Here is a 20,088-nt window from a genome sequence, read left to right on the forward strand (position 1 = left end):
TTACGCAGCAGCCAGACTTGGGTTCAGTTCACTAGTTGACTGGCCTTGAATAAGGGGCTTAACCTCCTGGGCCCAGATTTCCTCTTCAATAAAATTGGGTCAATAACAGAACTGATCCCTTTGGGCTATTGTTAAAGCACTTAGCGCATAGTAGCTGCTAGGTAAGGGGCCGTCATGTTTCATATGTAATGGATAAATATATATATTTTTGGCCGTGCCCGAGGGTTTTGTGAGATCCTATTTCCCCTACTAGGGATCAAAACTGTGCCCCGTGCAGTGGAAGCACGGAGTCTTAACCACTGGACTATCAGGGAAGTTCCATAATGGATTTTCAATAATCATTTATTGATTACTCTGTGAGCCAAAACACTTCATGTGCCTGTACTTCATGGAAGTATCACCATCCCTCTGATGAGAGGTACTGTTATCATAAGATATACAAGGGGCATGCATTTGTGCTAAGTCTCTCAGTCGTGTCCAACTCTTTGCGACACCATGGACTGTAGCCCACCAGGCACCTCCTTCTATGGGATTCTCCAGGCAAGAATACTGGAGTGGGTTGCCATGCCCTCCTCCAGGGGATCTTCCCGACCCAGAGATCGAACTCGCTTTTCTTACCTCTCCTGCATTGGCAGGCGGATTCTTTACCACTGGCCCCACCTGGGAAGCCCAAGATATACAAGGCACCATATGTTAAAGGCACATAATAGGTACTCACCAAAAGCTATTAGCGCTCTTTTCTCATATAAAAAGGCGGGAGTGGGGAGAGCACAGAAAAGGCGCTTTACAAGGTACCGCACAAGTTTTTGCTACAGTTGTTACGTCACCCTTGGTGATCATAATCCGTCATTTATTATTCTTTCGGGGCTGTGATGGTCCCTCAGTAACCGTGGCCATGGAAACGCAGTGCGCAGTCCCGGATTGGACGGTTCGCGGGCTCCCCCTGGAGGCCGCCTTGCAAAGCCTACGGGGGGACCACGGGGAGGGCTTTGGAGACGGGAGCGAGGGGAGCTGGGAGTTGTAGGCCGCAGGAGGTGGCCGCCGCGGAACGATGCACGTCGGGAGTCGTAGTTCTCGGCAGAAGCGGTTGGCGGCTCCAGACCCAGCTTCGGCCTCACCCGGATGGCGGCTGCGACGCGCAGCTGCCGGCCCTGGGGCTCGCTCCTCGGGCTGATCTGGCTAGTCTCGGCCGCGGCCGCCTCCTGGGATCTGACTTCGCTGCGCTGCAACTTCGGCTCATTCTGCGAATGTGACTTCCGGCCCGACTTGCAGGGTAAGGAGCCTAGACCGGAGAGCCGGGCGGACTAGGGGAGACCTTAGATCCCGGGGTTGTGCCGGGTCCAGACGTGGAGAGTAGACCCAAGGGCAGACCCCACGAGACTTCCAGACGGCCCGGGCTGGAAGTGGGCCCGGCGTTGAGGGACCCTGAGAGCCTGGGGCACAGGACTTGGGGCGAGGGTTTAGGGATGCCTGTTTGGAAGTCAGGATGGAGAGATGCCTTTGACAGCAGAACCCTGGGTGGTGGTCGAGGGTAGGTAGTTTAGACCTCCGCACTGGACTGGCCCATCAGGGGAGAAGCCTGCCTTGAAGGTGGGTAGGAGTCTGGGGCCGACCCTCTTGACAGCTGGCAACCATTTAGGGCTGAGCTGCGATCCAGAGGGCCACCTGTTGGGGGGGCTGCAGAGCTGAGTCAGCCTGAGGCAGAGGACCCCCGCCACCCCCCCTCCCCACCGCCACCCCCGCCCCGCCAAGGACCTCACTCCCTTGGTCCCAGAACCCAGATTCCCAGACATGACTTTCCGCCTGAAACTGTTCCGCTGCGGACGTGTGTCCTCATCTCCGACAGTTATTCTTGTGGCCCTAGGTCTGGAGTGTGACCTGGCCCAGCACCTGGCGGGCCAGCACTTGGCCAGGTCGCTGGTGGTGAAGGCGCTGAAGGCTTTCCTGCAGGATCCAGCCCCCACCAAGCCGCTGGTCCTCTCTCTGCATGGCTGGACCGGCACTGGCAAGTCCTATGTCAGCTCCCTGCTGGCACAGTACCTCTTCCGGGATGGCCTCCGTAGCCCCCACGTGCACCACTTTTCCCCAGTCATCCACTTCCCCCACCCCAGCCACATGGAGCGCTACAAGGTAGGCGGGTGGTGTCCTGGCCCACCCTCTGCCGGCACTGTAGGGTGACTCCACTAGGGTGGGAGTGAGTCCTGAGCCCAGAGAGGGGAATCCCTTGGCTCCAGGCAACACAGCCAGTTAACAGCCTCAGCCTTCAGGACCCATCCTAAACAAAGCTGAGGGTGCTATCACCTGGCAGGGAGTTCTTGATTTAATACCTGGGGGCCAGTAAAGTACCTTCGTGCCAGGATTGTTGTGAGGGACGTGGGATTATAGAATCGCAGGTGTTATTTATCGAGCACTTACCTTTGCCAGACAACCTGCACTGTCTTCTCTCTGTAAAGCCCTTAGAGTAGGGGCTTTTGAGGCTCAGAGTAAGCACTCAGGAAATATTAGCTCTTTCGACTATTGTTGTTGATTGCAAGGCACATTCCAGGATGATCTGTCTCAGCTGTCACACTCTGTTTTGAAGGTCAGGGAGCAGGAAGGTGCCTTCCCCTTTTCTAGAAAGCAAGAGGTGTCAGGGAAGGAGCACCCCCCCCCCCCCGACAAGGCAGGTGTGAGGCCTGGGTCTGTGTCCCTGTTCTCTTGTTGACTTGCTGTGTGAGCTTGGATTTACTCTCTGCCCCTCTCTGGGTCACAGTTTCACCATCAGCCTCATTAAGGGATCAGTGCTCTTTGGGAGACCATATCTTCCCGAAAAGATGAATGCTTTTTAATATTTATTTTTAGTTATTTGGCTGCATCTGTCTTAGCTGCAGCATGCATGAGCTTTGATCTTTGTTGCAGCACATGAGATCTTTAGTTGTGGAATGTGGGATCTAGTTCCCTGACCAGGGATCGAACCTGGCCCCCTGCATTGGGAACACTGAGTCTTAAGCCACTGGACCACCAGGGAAGCCCCGTTAATTCTTGTTTTGGGAAGGAATCTGGGGTTGGGGAAGCAGCTCCAGGCCCCCTCATACTCTTGCCTCTCTCCCACAGAAGGATCTTAAGAGCTGGGTGCAGGGGAACCTCACTGTCTGCAGCCGCTCCCTCTTTCTCTTCGATGAGATGGACAAGCTGGCCCCAGGCCTGATAGAAGTCCTGCGACCTTTCCTGGGCTCCTCCTGGGTTGTCTATGGGACCAACTATCGCAAAGCCATCTTCATCTTCATCAGGTGGGGCCAACTTTGCAGTGGGCATTGGTGCAGGAACACTTGTCAGAGGTCTCAGCTATCCAGTCTGATCCCATGGTCCCATAGCAGAATACTGTTCCCCCCCAGGGCCCATTTGGGTTCCCCCCCAAAGTCCGCTGTACCCTCACTGGTAACACCGTCATTCAAGGTGTTTAACTCCCCTTTGACATTCTTAAAGCCTGGGTTCAGTCTCTTCATCCTAATTTTTTTTGTGGCACTCCTGCTGGGTTAAGAGTTTTCCCTCTTTTGTGGCCAAGAGGACACAGGCCTGGGAAAAACAGGACTAGAAACCAGTCCCATCTCTGAGAGTCCTAGCTGTGTTTCTTCAGGCAAATCACTTCACTTCTCTGAGCTCCCATCTCCTTTTCTGAACAGCAGGGCCAATCTTAATGCCCTACTGTCCTCCTCGAGGCTGAGTGAGGGAAAGTAGGTAAGGGACTTAAAAGTATCCTATTAATAGAAACTGTAAAGTGCGTGGCACAGATAGGCAAAATTCCGGGGTCGTGGTTATGGATGAGCTCAGGAGAGGGAAAGCGGTTCCTGGGGCGTTTTGAATGAGTTTGGCTCCTGCTGGCACTGAGCTGGGCCCCTGGTTCAGGTCCCCTTAGGAGGCATGTGGGAAGCCAGAGCTACATCTTGCCCTCACTGTCTGCGTCCCCCATGGTTTTAGTAACACCGGTGGCGAGCAGATCAACCAGGTGGTGCTGGAGGCGTGGCGCAGCCGCCGGGAACGTGAAGAGATCGGCCTGCAGGAGCTGGGGCCGGTCATCTCCCAGGCTGTGCTGGACAACCCGCACCGTGAGTTCAGCTGAGGACCCCATGCCAGAGGGGCTTCCAGACTGGGGTCTCACTCTCAGATCACACCCAGGGCTGGGCTGGACTCCCTGGGGGTGGGCCAGGCTCTCCCAGGTCAGATGGTCAACCCACCGACCCAGTATTTTCCAGCCCAGGCTTTGGCGCTTGGGGATGAGGGACAGCCTCCCCCGAGCCCAGCACCCAAGCAGGGCTGGGAGGATTCAGGTCAGCAGCCTTCCTGCATTTCCTTCCCTTGAGGGGTGGGCGGGGGCCTGGCTGACCCCTGTGAAGCACAGCCTCTTCCCATGGCTCCGCCCTGCAGATGGCTTCTGGCGCTCGGGCATCATGGAAGAGCATCTCCTGGACGTCCTGGTGCCCTTCCTGCCACTCCAGCGGCACCATGTGCGGCACTGTGTGCTCAATGAGCTGGCCCAGCTGGGCTTGGAGCCCAGGGATGAGGTGGTCCAGGCCGTGCTGGACAGCACCACCTTCTTCCCCGAGGACGAGCAGCTCTTTTCCTCCAATGGCTGCAAGACGGTGGCTTCCCGAATTGCCTTCTTCCTCTGACTCTCCCAGGGGGCATCCCTGTCCTCCTCTACCTGGCCAGGCCATGAAGGAAAGCCCTGGACCCTCTGCCGGAGGGTCTCTGGTCCTGCAGAGTGGGACCCAGAGCATACTGTGAAGATGAGGAGGGCTGTTGGCTGGGCCATGAGACAGAAGGCCGGGGCAGGCCCTGGCTCTTCACTGGTCTGAGGGCAACTTGGCCTTTGCCTCCTTCCTCAGGGAAATCACCGGTCACCCCAGAATTTCAAGGAGCCTTGACTGCAGCCTGAGCCTTCTTAAAGTGTGAATTGTAACTCAGGGACAGTGGCTCGTGGCTGCTCCCTCCTTTCTCGCTCTGTTCCTCTGGCCCTTGCCCCAGTACCATAACCCCATGCCCCACATCCCCCCCCAACCCCTCCGTGTCCCCATATGGCAAAACCAGGCTGAGACTTCTGTCTCCGTGAACAGAGGGACTCAAGTTCACACTGAAGCTGAGCTTTTCAAGTTTTTAATTTTGTACATGAAGAAAACAAATACAATAAATTTGGTCACGGGACCAGAGGATGTTTGCCCAGGTTTGATTGCTTCTGAGGGAGGCTGCAGCGCGGAGCAGAGTGGGGAGAATTGCCCTACACTGCAGCAAGAAGTGAAGGGCTGAGCATCCCTTTCAGAGAGCAGCCTTACTGCCGGGGCTGGGCTTCCGTCTTGGGCCCTGGGCGGTCTGCATGTTGCTGAGACTTGGGTTCAGTCCCCAGGGAACCTCGGTCTTGCTGGAACCTGGGCTTGTGCTCTGGCTCTGGGCTGCCTTGGACTGGCTGGGCCTCTGACTCTGAGCCTGGCCCTTGGTGGCCTCAGTGTTGGAGGGGCTCCAACTTGAGTCATAGGAAGTGTTGATCTTGCTGGGGCTTTGGATCATTCTCCAGCTTTGGTCCTGGGTGGCAGCTGCCTTTCTGAGTCTCCAGCTCTGACCATCGGCACCCTTGGACTTTCTGAGCCTCTGCCTTGAGCCCTGGGTGGCCTGGGTCTTGTTGAGCTTTTGCCTTGGGCTCCAGGCAGCCTCTGTCCTGCTGGGCCTCTGGTTTTGAATCTGGACGGCCTCCGTCTTGCTGGGCCTCTGGCTGTGGATGAAGGTGGCCTCTGTCTTGCTGGGCCTCTGGTTTTGAATCTGGGTGGTGTCCGTCTTGCTAGGCCTCTGGCTGTGGATGAGGGCAGCCTCTGTCCTGCTGGGCCTCTGGCTGTGGATGAGGGCAGCCTCCATCTTCCTGGGCTTCTGGCTTTGAATCTGGGTGGTGTCTGTCTTGCTGGGCCTCTGGCTTTGAATCTGGGTGGCATCCGTCTTGCTGGGCCTCTGGCTTTGAATCTGGGTGGCATCCGTCTTGCTGGGCCTCTGGCTTTGAATCTGGGTGGCATCCGTCTTGCTGGGCCTCTGGCTTTGAATCTGGGTGGCGTCCGTCTTGCTGGGCCTCTGGCTTTGAATCTGGGTGGCGTCTGTCTTGCTGGGCCTCTGGCTTTGAATCTGGGTGGCGTCCGTCTTGCTGGGCCTCTGGCTTTGGATGAGGGCGACCTCCGTCTTGCTGGGCCTCTGGTGGTGGCCTGGGGTGGACTTCGTTTCTCTGGGGCTGTGGTTCAGGCTTAGGTCTTTCCTGCTGTCCCCCGAGTCTGAGGACTGTGTCCTTAGCAGTGAGGAGTCAGAGACTGTCACAACAGTGGTGGAAGTGCTCCTGTACTCCTGACCCATACTGGACGTCTCCGTCTCCGAGGTGGACCTGGTTCTGACTGGGAAGGGTGTGTCCAGAGAAGCTGTCAGGCCGCCTTCCCCAGACAGTCCCAGGAAAGGGAGGCTTCTAGGCCTCACCTTTGCCTATGACCCAAAGGCCTCGTATGGCCAAGAGGGAAGGCCTCCCAGATCTCTCCAAGCCCAGCCCTCCTAGCAACCTGAGGCCTGCAGGGGAGTCATGGCCAGAAGATAAAGGGCAGAGATGGAGGTCCCCACTGTCCAGCGCTGGCCTCTGCTCTGCCGGCCGCCTCTCGTCCTCTGTGTCCAGCCACCACCAGCACCTGCAGGGGCCTGGCCCTCTGCCTGCAGCAATTCTCTGCTCTACTCCGCCCACACTTCCCCTGGGTCCTAAAAACCCTTCCTGACCCCACTCCAAGGGGGGCTAAATGCACCCCCAGTTCTCAGGACTCCCCTCCACGGTATGGCTCCACTGTCCTAGCTCTCTGTGTCCCTGTGCCCCTTCTTCCCTTCAGGACCAAGCGCTCCCTGGGGCAAGGACTCTGCCATTCATGCCTGCACCGGTGCCCTGCACAGGCTTAGCCCTGGGCGCTCAACACATTTGCTGAATGGCAGGAAGGGGACTAGACGCCCCTATGTCCATCCCTCCCAGACCGCCCACAGCTGCTCCTGGGACTCAGAGCTGCATTCCCGGGTTTTTCATTTTGTCCCTTCCGTGCTGGCACCTGGCGGAACTGAGGATAGAAGCCCCCTAGACATGCATAGGCTCTGTGGGGTAGTTTCAGGGAGAGGCCAAGGGGGCAGAGAGGAGAGGGACAGAGTTGAGCGGGGAATGAAGGTGGAGCAGGCAGCAACGATGAAGTGCCTCAAGTGAGAGCTGGCTGCGCAAGCTGTGTGCTGGGCATCCCCGAGGGTTCCCTCGCTCCCCCTCCCTGCACCTGCCACCCCCGACCCGGACCCCCAGCAAAGCTGGGATGAGCCCTCCCGCTCCATATATATACAGCAGTAAGCAGAAGAGGCCAGATTCACACCCAGGCCTGGGAGCCTCTGACCCCTGACCTTTGCCCTCCCTGCTGCATTGGCCCACGCAGGGGGACTTACAGCCCAAGGTGGAGCCTAAAGAGGTCTGGCTGATGTAGCTGTCGGTCAAGGATGACTCCTTGCTGGGGGCTGGCTTCAGCTTCTCCTAGGGTCAGAGACAGGCTGGGCAGTTGGCAGGCCGTGGGAGGCCACAGCTCTAGAAGGCCAGCCACTTAGAGCTCCTTGGGGGCTGCAGTTTAGGGCTGGATGGGGACATGGAGCAGTCGACTGGACAGGAGTGAGGGTGGACAGGTTAGACAGGTGTGGCGACGTGAGAAAAGCAGTGTCAAGAGGCTGCTTGGTCCTCATCTCTCTATCTGCAAAATGCAAATTCCAGTGTGGGAAAGGCTTCTGTAAGCTGTGAAGTGCTGCGCCCTGCCAAATGGCTAGAGAGGGGCCGAGGAGCTTCTCCACACCTTCCCTGCCTCATCCCACTTCATCTCCCGGCACGTCTGGGAGGGAATGCCCATTGTTATAATTGCCTGGACCAGGAAACGCCTAAGCAGCCTGGCACTTGGCTAAGAGGCACACAAGCAGAGCTGGAATCCAGGTTGGGGAGGGCAGGAGGAGAGTCCATGGCCAGGCCCTTGGCAGCTGGTCACAGCTGCAGGCTACGGCAGGGAACATGTGGTAGTGAGATGGAATGGGCAGGGCTCTGGAGCACTAAGCAGGGAGCCCACGATAACTTCAGGGCATACACAGACCCAAGGTCTGTAGCTCTGTCTCCTAACATGAGCTGGAAAAATATAGAGTTCGCCTTTTCCATGTCTGACAAGGGATGCTGGCACTCCAAGGACTTCAATGGTTAAAGTCTCCCTTGGACATAATTTACTTGCTGTCCATCAGCAGTGGATCAATAAAATGGTAGGATAGCCACAGGATGGAACTGTCCACAGGAATGAGAAGGACCAATCAACTTGGATGCTTCTTACTAACTTGGAAGCTTAAATGAACAGAGCCAGAGGCAAACAGGCAGGTACCATCCTCCATTGAGAAGGACCAGTGCACTTGTCGGCAGTTTAGGAATCAGAACAGCCCTGACGGAGGAGGGGCCCAGAGCCAGGTGAGAGGGGCTTCTGGAAAACTGGGAATGTGTTCTTTCTTGAGCTGGAGAATGGAGTCATGGTGGGTATTCAGTTTGTGAAAATTCATCAAACAGTTAGCTGAGGATTCATGTACTTTATGTTCCACTCAGTGAAAAGTTTTTAGAAATGAATCCAAGTGTTAAAATTCTGGGGGCTTCCCTGGTAGTCCAGTGGTTAGGAATCTGCCTGCTCATGCAGGGGACACAGGTTCAATCCCTGGCCCGGGGAGAGCCCACATGCCACAGGGCAACTAAGCCGGTGCACCACAACCCCTGAGCCTGAGCTCTAGAGCCATGACCTGCAACTATTGAGCCCATGGGCCTCGAGCCCATGCCCCGGGTCAAGGGAAGCCCCTGCGATGAGAAGCCTGCATACCGCAGCAAAGAGGAGCCCCCCTCACTGCAACTAGAGGTGAAAGAAAGGGAAGTTGCTCAGTTGTGTCTGACTCTCTGCGACCCCACGGACTGTAGGCTCCTCCATCCATGGAATTTTCTAGGCAAGAGTACTGGAGTGGGTTGCCATTCCCTTCTCCAGGGGATATTCCTGACCCAAAGATCAAACCCAGATCTCCCGCATTGCGGGCAGATCTTTACAGTCTGAGCCACCAGGGAAGGTGAGTGTGGACAAAGTGTAGGAAGCCTCCCTCTATGAGGGGCCCCCATTCTCACCTGCACTCCTTCAGGTGTACCCCTTTACTTGCACATTCTCCACCTCACAGCAACATGTCCCCAGCCCAAGTCACATAGCTGAGTGGTGGCAGAGCCAGCCTCTAGCCAGCCTGCAGCCCTCAGTCCTGGCTTGGGGTACAGTCCTCCCTGCACCTCCAGGAAACCCGGCCCTGGCGTGGGGTACACGTACCTTCTTCCCAGGAACCTGCACCTCTTCCTCTGGGCCTTCTGGCTTTGCCTGCGGAAACTGGAGAGGGGCCTCCATCTCCTTGGGGGTCTCCAGTAAAGGTGGCTCCTGCTTCCAAGAGAGGATCAGGGCCCGGGCCCTCTGTTCCCGATCCTTGAGCCGCCTGCCAAAGCGAGTTGTCAGGGCGCTGGGTAAGTCTCTCTGACTCACCCCGCCCTTCCTAGGACTGGATGGTGGCCTGAAAAGGCAAGTAGGTGCCTTGAGCCCCAGCTGTCCCCCAACTCTGGGCCTGTGGGCCCTCCTGTAGAAACTTACCCCAGGATGTCCTGAGGGGTGCTGGTGTACACCCTGTGCTCCACCATTCGCTCCAGCTGCAACCTAGCCAGGTTCGCCACCTGGCTGCTTAGCACCTCTTCCACTGACATGCCGGGGAAAAGGTTGGTCATCAGCGGAAGTAGCTGCCAGGAAGGAAGGTGACCAGAGTCAGGTGTGGGCCAGGACAGGGGGAGATGGTGTGGCACTGCCCTGACTGGCAGAGTCCCTTCTCAGGGCCGAAGAAGAGAAGAGTTTACAAATTCAGCATCAGTCGCTCAGTCGTGTCCGACTCTTTGTGACCCCATGAACTGCAGCAACCCGTCAGGCTCCTCCGTCCATGGGATTTTTCCAGGTAAGAATACAGGAGTGGACTGTCATTTCCTTCTCCATGGGATCTTCCCAACCCAGGGATTGAACCTGGGTCTCCTGCATTGCAGGCAGACTCTACTAACTGAGCCATCAGGGAAGCCCTTTTATAAACTGTTGTTTCTAAAGGGCCAGACCCTTTGGGCCTGAACTATTGGGAGATCTTGAGAAAGGAACTACGTGAGGGAGTTCTGAGTCTTATCATGGGTTCTAGAGTCAGCCAGAGGAGGGTGTGACCTCCAAGCTCTATGACCTGGGGCAAGGGAACTGACTTCTCTGAGCCCTACCCTCTTCCCTCTGTAGATTATGGGGTGACGATAATGTTACCTGTCTCGTAGGTGTTAAAGAGGGTTAAACGGGGGGATATAAGCTGAAGTGGTTAGAACGGTGCCTGGCTCTGGGTTACCTGCTCAGTTGCGTCCAACTCTTTGTGACCCCATGGACTGTAGCCTTCCAGGCTCCTCTATCCATGGAACTCTCCAGGCAAGAATACTGGCGTGGGTTGCCATTTCCTTCTCCAAGAACAGTGCCTGGCACATAGTAAATGCTCTGGCATCATTACTGTCTTAGCCACTCAGTCGTGCCTGACTCTTGTGACCCCATGTACTGTAGCCCATCAGGCTCCTCTGTCCATGGGATTTCCCAGGCAGGAATACTGGGGTGGGTTGCCATTGCCTTCTCCAGGGGATCTTCTGAACGCAGCAATTGAACTTGTGTCTCCTGCAGTGGCAGGCAGATTCTTTACCGCTGAACCACCAGAGAAGGTACATATACTATGTATGCTCTGGCATTAGCAGTGCTTATCACTGCTAAGAATCCAGGTTTCTTTTAGGGACAGGGTGTATCTTTAGGTGGTCAGAGGTATTGACTCTGGAGCCTACCCTCCTGGCCCAGCAAGAACACACCTTGGGTTGCTTGGGGTCAAGGAGCAGAACAGTGGCAACATCCTGGCGGGCTCCAAAAATGTTCTGCAGGAGCTGCCGGCTCCTGGCGCGGTACAGGTAGTACTGGGGCTTCTGGGGATTGTGCTGGATGGCCATTGAGAAGTGGTTCTCTGCCTTCTGGAACTGCCTGCAGGACACAGTGGGCCACAGGGTGCTCTGAGCTGGGCCACCTGGGAGGAATAGGGGCTGCTGGACCTCCCTGGGGAGTCTGGGGAAAACCAGGCTAGTTTCTGCTCCCTGCCACCAATACCCCTCTTGATGGACCCAACACTTAAATGCTAGTGTAAAGTCCCAAAATAAGTGAACATTTTTATGATCTTGGAATAGGAAGGACTTTCTGAATGTCATAAACCCAGCAGCTAAATATGAAAAAAAAAAAAAACTAATTTGACCACAATTAAATCCCATTATTTAGTAGAAAAAGCACCACAAAAGAAAGCAGCAAACAGGGAAGAATATTTTGCCACATAAGGCAGATAATAAGCAAACTTTCTAGCCTACAAAGAACTCTTATAACCAAAAAAGTTTTTATTGGGTAATTGAAAACCAAATGGGAGAACAATTTAGGCAGACCATAATGGCCAATAAACACATGAAAAAATGCTGTCCTGTACCCACAATTTAAATATGCAAAGTCAATCCAATGCAAGAGAACCATTTTTTTTTTTTTTTCCTACAGATTAGCAAAGTTAAAAAATAGTGTTAATACTCTGTGCTAGGGAGGTTTGGGGAAATGAAGACTTTCTTTTACTGGGGGAAGTTTATATTGGTTCATTGTTTTTTTTGAGAGCAATTGGGTATCATCTTTAAAATGTTAAAATTTCACACTCAACAATTTAACTTCCAGCAATCTAACTACAGAATTACTAGTATGAACGGATGGAAACGTATGTCTTTGGTCTCATTCCTGCATTATTTATAATTAAAAGAAAAGGAAAACAGCTCACATTCATCAGCAGACTATTGTCTAGAGAAGTTAATTGTGGTACTTCCGCTGAATGGAATACTTTGCAAACAATAAAAGAGAACGAAGTCATCCTATATGTAACAGCCATGGGAAGTAAAAAAGCCTATCAAATATTAGCTTAGCACGATCTGACTTTTGTAAAATGATAGCAATTGTTAATATATGCGTAGAAATCAATCTTGAGGACTCTTTACCAAACTCACCCAGATAGGGGAGGCGTTGGGAGACAGGTATTAGAAGGAACTTCCATTTTCTGAGTCTTATGCTACTGAATACTTACTTTAAAAAATAATAATAATAAAAGCCCAATTACCATAACAATATTCAGAGAAAAGTGAAGGATTTTTAGCGAAAACTTGGAAAATAAAATTGATATTTAGGAGACTTAACTGGGAGAGCAGAGACGTTTTGACCCAGGGAGCCCAAGCAGGCGGCTTCATCCCAGACTTCCCCGGCCCCGCCCATAGCCCAGTATGCCCCGCCCACGGGGCCGCCCCACCCACCATCGGCTCACACCTGCTCTGGTGCTCGCAGAAGCCCAACTTCTCCTGCAACAGGCCCATGCGCAGGTGGGCGCCCTCGTCCCTCGGACTCAGTGCCAGCGCCTGCTGGTAGTCCGCCTCAGCAAAGGTCAGGTTGCCCAGCTGGAAGAAGCAATCTGGAGCGCGGGGACTGAATGGGGATCGCAAAAACCCAGGGCGCAGGAGCAGCGGCCCAGTTGGCTCCACCCCCTAGGAGGCGGGGCCTGCAACTGATAATACCCGTGGGCGGTAGCCAGCCCCTGCAGCCGCTTTTCGGCGCAGCTAGGCACCTCTTTCTAGATACCTGAGCTGAGCATTTTGAAGGACTATGTAGCGAGATGGTCTCTCAGACGTTTCCCCGCCCCCCCAACCCCGTAGTGTGTCCGTGGGACACTGAGACTCCTCTTCGGCCCCTTCTCCCTCCCTCCCTCCCTCGGGGCTCTCGAGCGCCCAGTCCAGGCCTTAGAGAGGCAAGGGGCTCACGCAGGGCTCCCCGGGACCCCACTCACCGCCGCGGTTGATGTAGAGTCCTTTCTCCTGCTGCTCGTCCTTGAGCGCCTTGTTGAGCAGCAGCACGCTCTCCTGGTAGGCGCCCTGCATGTAGCAGTGCACCGCGAAGTCGTTGTAGGCCAGCAGCAGTTGGCGCTGGGCCTGCTGAACCAGCTCCTCTTGGTGCTCGCTCATCATGTCCAGCGCCTTCAGGAAGTCCTCCACTGCCAAGTCAAAATCCTGGAGCCGTCGGTACATGGTGCCCCTGCGGGAGAGGCATATGAGAGCCAGAGCACCCCCACCGGCTTGGGGTGTCCCAGAGAGTGGATGCAGCTCTGGGTCCTCTGACCTCTGGAGGTGGCAGGGCGGCCTCCCTGCTCATGCATTAGATTTGGTCTGTGCGGCTCCCCGATTGCTACTGAGCTAGCTTGGTGATTCTACTTTCCTTTACAAATAACTTCTCTCTTTCTTTTTGGGAGCAACGTGCCTGCCAGCCTCTCTGCTAAGGCTTTTTGTACACAGGATGAATGTTTTACCTCCACTGTTTGTTTATTGAGAAAACCCAGGGTCAGGGAAGTTAAATGGCCCAGAATGAGGTGTTGAGCCCTTGCTGGGGAGGTAGGGGGTGAAAATTCAAACCTAAGCCTCCTCTCCTGGGCTGAGTTGGGCTGAGCCTCCCAGTATAAACTGCTCAGCAGGGTTGGGGGTCCAGGATTCCCAGGTTAACAGGCTGCTGCCTGCCCCTTCTCCAAAAGCGTAGCAGAAACCACCTCCCACGATCCCTCAGTTCTGATGGCGAGCAGGGAAAGACCCTTAGAGACTAGACGGGGAGACTGAGACCTGGGGAGTGTCATGGGCTCTCCTGAGATCACACAGCACATCTGAGGCAAGGCAGGGCCTGGGACCCAAGACAGCATTTCCCCACCCAATACCGGAAGAGGAAGAAGCTGGGGTCCAGAGGGTTGTTCTCAATGGCACAGTTGATGCACTGCAGCGCATGTTGCAACTTGCCCTGCACTGCCAGGACCCCGGCATCTTGGCGTGCCTGCTCGGCCTGGCCCACCATCACCTGGAGCAGCACCTTGGCCTGTGGGTGCTTGGGATCCAGTAGCAAGGCACTGTGTAGGTCTCGATAGCAGAGGTTGGGCTGTGGGGGTGCAAGGCAGAGATGGCGTCAGGGCTGCACCCAAGCTGAACTCTTCCCTGTTCACTGTGGGGAGGCAGACCTCTGGGCAGGCCAGCATCATGCCACCCATCTTCAGTGCCCTGCCCCACCCCTCCGTTGCTGTTTTGCCTTTTCTGTCTCTTGAAGGAGGAAGGGAGCATTGTGGGAAAATCCTATCCAAGGGCCCATCCCTACTGGCCCCTTTCCAGATGTGACCTCAGATGAGCCAGGTCTGCCTCAGTGGTTTTTGCTGTAAAATGGGGCTACAGATGCCTCCTCCTTGCAGGACTTCTGCGAGGCTCACTTGAGGTAGGGGGAGGCCATGGTCTCCAGACCATGACTGTCATGTCCTCCCTGTCCTCCCCGGTACACCCTCCCCGACACCTCTGACCTTTAAGCCCAAGACAATTCTAACCAAGAACAGAGTCAGGCCTGGGCATGAGCAGAAAACATCCCTAGGCCAAAACCTTCCACTGGGTGAGCAGGTCAGTTAGTCAGTCAACAGTTTTAGCAAGCACCCCATGTCCTGTGGGGTAATTGGTTGAGGGCAAGAGAGGCAGTGTAGACACTGGGTGGGAGGTGAAAGATGGCAGAAGTTGAGACAGGGCTTTGGAATAGGTGGACTTGGGCTCAAGGGGAGCAAGTTAGCCAGACCATCTGAACCTGCTTCCTCATCTGTGAGAAGAGGACAGTGGGTTGTATCTAATCTCAGAGGGTTACTGTCAGCCTTAGAGACAAATGTGAGTAAAGTGCTTAGAATGTGTCTATGCATTGTAGGGAGCAGCTGCAATCCCAACACTCAACAATAATTGTCAATAATTACTAGTCTACTACCTTTGAAGGAGACTCTCCCATTGAGTCACCTGTGGGACACAAGAGCCCAGCCCCCAGCAGAGGGAGGCTCTTGGTTCCAGCACCCTGAGGACGCCCTGCTCACTTTAGCCCATCACGTTCCTCCCCTTCCCGAGTCTCCCTCCCCCACCCCCCAAGCACCCTGGCCAAACTGGAACAACAGGCCTTGTTCTGGATGCCTCTGTTTTCCACACTCTCACCTCTCCAGCCCCCTAGTCAGTCTCCAGTCCTGCTTCCAAAGGTCTGAAGAACTTGCCCCCCTCCTTGCCACCATCCTGCCATCCTCCCTAAGCCCCACTCCTATCCAGATGGATGGTACCCAGGCTTCCAGTCTCCGGATTTGCCCCTCTGCAACCACCCCCCCAGCCTATATGCTCCCTGGCAGCCAAAAGGACTTTTCTAAGGCCCGCTGCCCCAGGGAGCACCCTTCTGAGGTTCCTGCTGCTCCCCAGGAAGAAGTCAGGGTGCCCTGGGGTTCACGAGATCCTGCCCATCACTCACTCATCCCTGAAGCCCATCCTTCCTTGTGACCCCAAGTCTCACATTTAAGGGATGCCTGCTGGCCTCTGATGGTGCTTCACATAATTAGGAAGTCAGTCCTTGTGTAATTATTTGCTGGGGGCCATTTCCCCTGGCCTGTGAGTTCCATGAGGGCAGAACAGGCTGAGGCTTCTCACCTTGTGGTCTTCAGAGATTGGTGCAGGCCTGGCAGAGAGCCAGGGCTGAATGATGCTGGAACAACTACCTGATTGGGCAGGAGTGGTCAGCTCTGGTCAGGGTTCAGGAAGGACAGGGCTCCCACCACACTGGGGGCTGTGGCCTCTGGGCTGGTGGATAGCCTAGCCTCCTCCTGTAATCTCAGCACCCAAACAGGGAGGAAGTCCACCCATCGGCCCTGCCCGCCCTGCTCTACCTTCTGGAAGAAGTTGTAGAGCCTGGCCCGGAGGATGTAGACATCCGCATTGGTGGTGCCTTGCTTCACCTCCTTTGTGACGAATGAGAGGCATTCACGATGCTTTTTGAGGGCCAGGAGACAGGCGATGCTGTGGGTGGAGGACAAAGGTGCTTGGTCTGCCCAGTGAGAGGAGCAGGAAGGGGATGCTGAGGGGAACAAAGGCTAGCAAGCTCTTGATCAGGGTGCTCACCATCGATACCGGAAGCAGAATTTCTCAGGCTGGAGCTCAGAGGCTTGGGAGAAGACGGTCAAGGCATCCAGAAAGGCACATTGCTCAAAAAGGCACTGGCCCTGGTGACACAGGGGACTGTCAATCCTGCTTGTGACCCCAGCCCAGCAGCCTCCATGAACTGAGGGATGGCCATCACTGGGGTGGAATGACAAGGGATGGGGACAGAGTCCTTCAGATCAGAGAGAGATTTTAAGAGAGAGAGATACAGACACAGAGAGATACAGAGCTGGGTAGACAGCAAGACACAGAAATATACAGTTAGTGACAGAGAGATAGCAATACAGACGTAGGAACAGGGAGAAAAGAGAAAACCCGAGAGGTGGATCAGAACAGCAGGTCTAACGGTAACAGGCTCCTTCCTGGACCAGGGCTCCAGGTGCCAAGCCCTGTATTAAGAATACAGGAAATTTCTGTATTCTTAGGGGTACATATAACTTAGGGAGTTCCCTGGCTGTCCAGTAGGTAGGACTCAGTGCTTTGACTGCAAGGATGTGTGTTGGGGAACTAAGATCCTGCAAGCTGCCCAGGTGCAGCAAAAAAACAAAAAACCCTAAATTTATCTCATTGGGACTAGGTAACATTCCCCTTTTAGATGAAGGAACTGAGGCTCAGAGAAGCGGAGTGACCTTTCCAAGGGCACACAGAAAGAACAAGATCAGCCTCAGGACCCCCATAGACAGTTTAAGCATGTGGTCTGGTTTTAAGAATGTTTCTTTTTTCAGAGTTGAATAATAATAATAATTATTCCTATTATTTTGGCTGCACAGCATGGCAGTGGGATCTTAGTTCCTGACTAGGGATCTTATCCAGGCCCCACCCCACCCTGCAGTGGAAATGCAGCATCCTAACCACTGGACTACCACGGAATTTCCAGAATTGAATTATTGACATTAAAAACCAAGACATCAAAGTTGTGAACATGGGGGGAAAATCAGGACTTTTTTGGGATTTTATGGCTTAATATCATCTTTATTATGCATTATAAATGGGGGATACTCTTGTCTTTTTAGTGCTGGGAGCCCGTGGACTCTAGGGCTGTGCTGTCCAGTACAATAGCCATAGCCATACAAATTCAAATTGATTCAAACTAAATATCAGTACAATTCAAAAATTAGTTCCTCAGTCACCCTCTTGTCTTTTTAGTGCTGGGAGCCTGTGGGCTCCAGGCCTGTGCTGTCCAGTACAATAGCCACCTGCTGCCCACGGCCATACAAATTCAAATCGATTCTAATTAAATATCAGTACAATTAAAAAATGAGTTCCTCAGTCACACTCGCCACATTTCAAGGGCTCAACAGTTCTACGTGGCTGGTGGCCATCGGAATGGACAGTAATCATCGTGCTAAGTGATCATTGTCACTTCTGCAGAGAGTTCTATTGGATGTACCCAGCCCTGGTGGTGGATGAACCTGGAAGGTAGGAGAGGTCATGAGAAGGAGTGGCAGAAGGGGACACAGACGCAGGGACAAGAAGGTCGCCAGGAAGTCAGGGCTGGCTCTGGGAGCAAGGAAAACCCCCAGAGTTGGAGGGAGAACCAGCAAGCCGGGGTGGGAGGTGGGTGCCTTGTATGGGCCTAGGGCAGCGCCGGGCACCTTCAGGTAAAGCACCAGGGCGAGCCGCTCCAGGTAGTTGTTGTTCTCTGGCTGGGAGTGGTAGGCCTTTCGAAGGTTCTGGGCAGCCGAGGAGAAGTCGCAGAGCTGGATATAAGCCTCGGCTCTTAAGGCATAGAATTCTACCTGAGGGAGAGGGGACCCAGACTGCTGTTCCCCTCCCCACGATCCGCCCTGAGGTTTGCCACTCGGCTACCACAGGGACTCTGTGGCCCTGAGAGGTGAGAGTGTAAGCGTGGGACAGCAACTGCCCGTGCCCACCCAAACCCTCCCTCTCACCAGCTGGGGGTCCAGGTGGAGGGCGCGGGAGAAGAAGAGCACGGCCATCTCCCAGTCCTCTTGCTCCAAGCACTGATGAGCTCGATGGTAGCTGTGGGGGGCAGGGGGACACAGGCAGGGGGGTGGCTGGCCCTGACTTGGGACCAGCCCAAGACATAGAGCTGGGGCTTTGCAAATGGGTTGCAAGAATGGGGGACTTGGGTAGGAAGACAATAGGGGTAGACAGAGACCCAGGGAGAGGAGGATGGCCATTCTTGGAGCTCATCCAGCCTTGTTTTTTCGCTGCTGAGATGGAAGAGCCCTATTATACAGTTGAGCTCGCTGAAGCTCAGAGAGGGAGAGTAACTCGCCCAAGGCTGGACAGCATGTCAATGGCTCTGCGGGGAAGGTACCTGGGACCCCTGGGCAAGGGAGTCACTCACTATTCCCTGACTTTGAGGGGCACAGTTAGCCCTGTAGCCTTTGGTTTTACATCATCAAAGTTCTGGAAGATTTGGCTGGTCCCAAAGATGCGCTGGAGGGTCCCCTTTGGCACAGGAATCACCCATGGCTTTGGGATGTGTTGTGAGGGAGCTTTGTCACGCTCCAGACCATCCTGGAACCAAGGAACAGCAAGCTGGAGCAAGCCTCAAAGACAATCCCCACTCCACTGACACACTCTCCTCGGGTGTTTTACAGGATGGGGGAGGGGGTGGAAAGGCGGCCCGGGAGGAGACACAGTCTGCGGTCTGGTGGCCCTCCCAGCCCCATTCCCCTTAACCTCTCTCCGGTCCTGCCTCTCTTTCCTGTGGTCAAGATCTCACGTTCACACTGCTCTCTGCTCTCCTCCTGGTTCCCCTCAGCTTCTACCAGCTACCGACACCCAAAACTCTTCTCTGCAGCTCAGGCCCTGCCCCAAGCCAAAGGCCCTGGGGGTCCAGCAACCTCTTGTGAGAAGATCTGTGTTCCATTAGTCCGTAAGTCCTGTCTATCCCACTTTCTACAGATCTCTCAGACACCTCCTCTTCTCTCGTCTGAGTCACTGCCATCTCTGTGTCTATGCCAGCTCCGGCCACCCCTCCGACCTCCCCTCCAGCCGCAGGTCCTAAGACCTCTGTTCTCTGCACAGCAGCTAGAGACTTTACAGAATCGCACAACTGATCTGGCCTCTCCAGAACGAAAACCTTCCCTGCGAAAGCATACGTGGTCACTTCTCCCGCACCCTTTGCCTTTGCCTTAGTCTTCTCCCGCACCTCTCCGGAGTCTGTCATGAGGCCCCTTCGGGGAGGACCCCTGGGCCTGGACCAGCTTACTCGCGATCTTCACTTTCCTCTTGGCCCCCTCCTCCCGACGTTGCTAGGCATCATCTCCAGGACGCCCACAGGCTCCGCCCCCCTTAGCCACGCCCCCAGAATCCCGAGGAGTCCAATCACTGAAATCCAGTTTCAAACCGAGACGGAAAGAGGCTGCGCGCTTAGTTGCTCAGTCGTGTCCGACTCTTTGCGACCCCATGGACTGTAGCCCGCCAGGCTCCTCTGTCCATGGGATTCTCCAGGCGAGAATACTGGAGTGGGTTGCCATGTCCTCCTCGCGGAGATCTTCCCGACCCAGGGATGGAATCCAGGTCTCCCACATTGTAGGCGGATTCCTCACCGTCTGAGCCACCAGAGAAGCCCAAGAATACTGGAGTGAGTAGCCTATCTCTTCTCCAGCGGATCTTCCCGACCCACAACGCTCTAAGAGTTGACACCTTGCAATGGCTTTAGCAAGTTTTTATTAGCTGGGGAAGGCAAGGAAAAGGCTTGCCGGCTTTCCGCAGCGAGGCAGGGTCCCAGGGGTGGGTCAAAACAAGGCACATTGCTTCCCAATCCCGTGGTCAAACAAGGGCTCCGCGAGCCCCACGACAAACCCCGCAGGAGGCGGTGACGCGGCACAGCGGAATGCGCGGGGATGCCCGGACTAGGCCACCGCCCCGCCACTTCCGCCCCTCAGAAGGGTGGCGGCCACGTGGCCCGCCCCGGATTGGGCGTTAGA

At 55.0% G+C, this 20,088-nt stretch overlaps 2 protein-coding genes across 5 annotated transcripts; one reads left to right on the forward strand and one right to left on the reverse strand.

The window, feature by feature from the left end:
• Nucleotides 1–1,067: 1,067 nt before the first annotated feature.
• Nucleotides 1,068–5,186, forward strand: TOR2A (torsin family 2 member A). 2 transcript variants are annotated; one of them, XM_004005622.5, is made up of 5 exons: nt 1,068–1,273; nt 1,865–2,130; nt 3,094–3,269; nt 3,958–4,085; nt 4,405–5,186. In XM_004005622.5, exons 1-5 carry the CDS (start codon nt 1,123–1,125, stop codon nt 4,647–4,649), a joined length of 966 nt encoding a protein of 321 aa, XP_004005671.3. In that variant the 5' UTR covers nt 1,068–1,122; the 3' UTR covers nt 4,650–5,186. The 2 variants fall into 2 exon arrangements, with proteins under 2 accessions (XP_004005671.3, XP_014949656.3); XM_015094170.3 differs by lacking the exon at nt 1,865–2,130.
• Nucleotides 5,118–20,015, reverse strand: TTC16 (tetratricopeptide repeat domain 16). 3 transcript variants are annotated; one of them, XM_027966418.3, is made up of 14 exons: nt 19,308–20,015; nt 18,498–18,670; nt 18,076–18,166; nt 17,779–17,922; nt 16,145–16,245; nt 15,913–16,042; nt 13,915–14,129; nt 13,003–13,247; nt 12,489–12,630; nt 10,967–11,132; nt 9,696–9,838; nt 9,384–9,543; nt 7,462–7,546; nt 5,118–6,401 (listed from the first exon to the last, which is right to left on the reverse strand). In XM_027966418.3, exons 1-14 carry the CDS (start codon nt 19,323–19,325, stop codon nt 5,293–5,295), a joined length of 2,922 nt encoding a protein of 973 aa, XP_027822219.2. In that variant the 5' UTR covers nt 19,326–20,015; the 3' UTR covers nt 5,118–5,292. The 3 variants fall into 3 exon arrangements, with proteins under 3 accessions (XP_027822219.2, XP_060269768.1, XP_027822220.2); XM_060413785.1 differs by having other exon boundaries at nt 19,277–20,015; XM_027966419.3 differs by lacking the exon at nt 17,779–17,922.
• Between the last annotated feature and the right edge of the window lie 73 nt (nt 20,016–20,088).

This window comes from Ovis aries, chromosome 3 (genome assembly GCF_016772045.2).
Source record: "Ovis aries strain OAR_USU_Benz2616 breed Rambouillet chromosome 3, ARS-UI_Ramb_v3.0, whole genome shotgun sequence".
NCBI lineage: Eukaryota > Metazoa > Chordata > Mammalia > Artiodactyla > Bovidae > Ovis > Ovis aries.

Excerpts from the sequence above, each read along its gene's own strand:
- TOR2A (XM_004005622.5), top strand. The coding sequence starts at position 1,123 with ATGGCGGCTGCGACGCGCAGCTGCCGGCCCTGGGGCTCGCTCCTCGGG. Across the intron at positions 2,131-3,093 it reads GCCACATGGAGCGCTACAAG|AAGGATCTTAAGAGCTGGGT; the intron begins GTAGGCGGGTGG and ends TCTCTCCCACAG. Across the intron at positions 3,270-3,957 it reads GCCATCTTCATCTTCATCAG|TAACACCGGTGGCGAGCAGA; the intron begins GTGGGGCCAACT and ends CCATGGTTTTAG.
- TTC16 (XM_027966418.3), bottom strand. Across the intron at positions 18,167-18,497 it reads CCCCTCAAAGTCAGGGAATA|CTACCATCGAGCTCATCAGT; the intron begins GTGAGTGACTCC and ends TGCCCCCCACAG. Across the intron at positions 9,544-9,695 it reads ACCCCTCAGGACATCCTGGG|GCGGCTCAAGGATCGGGAAC; the intron begins GTAAGTTTCTAC and ends TCGCTTTGGCAG.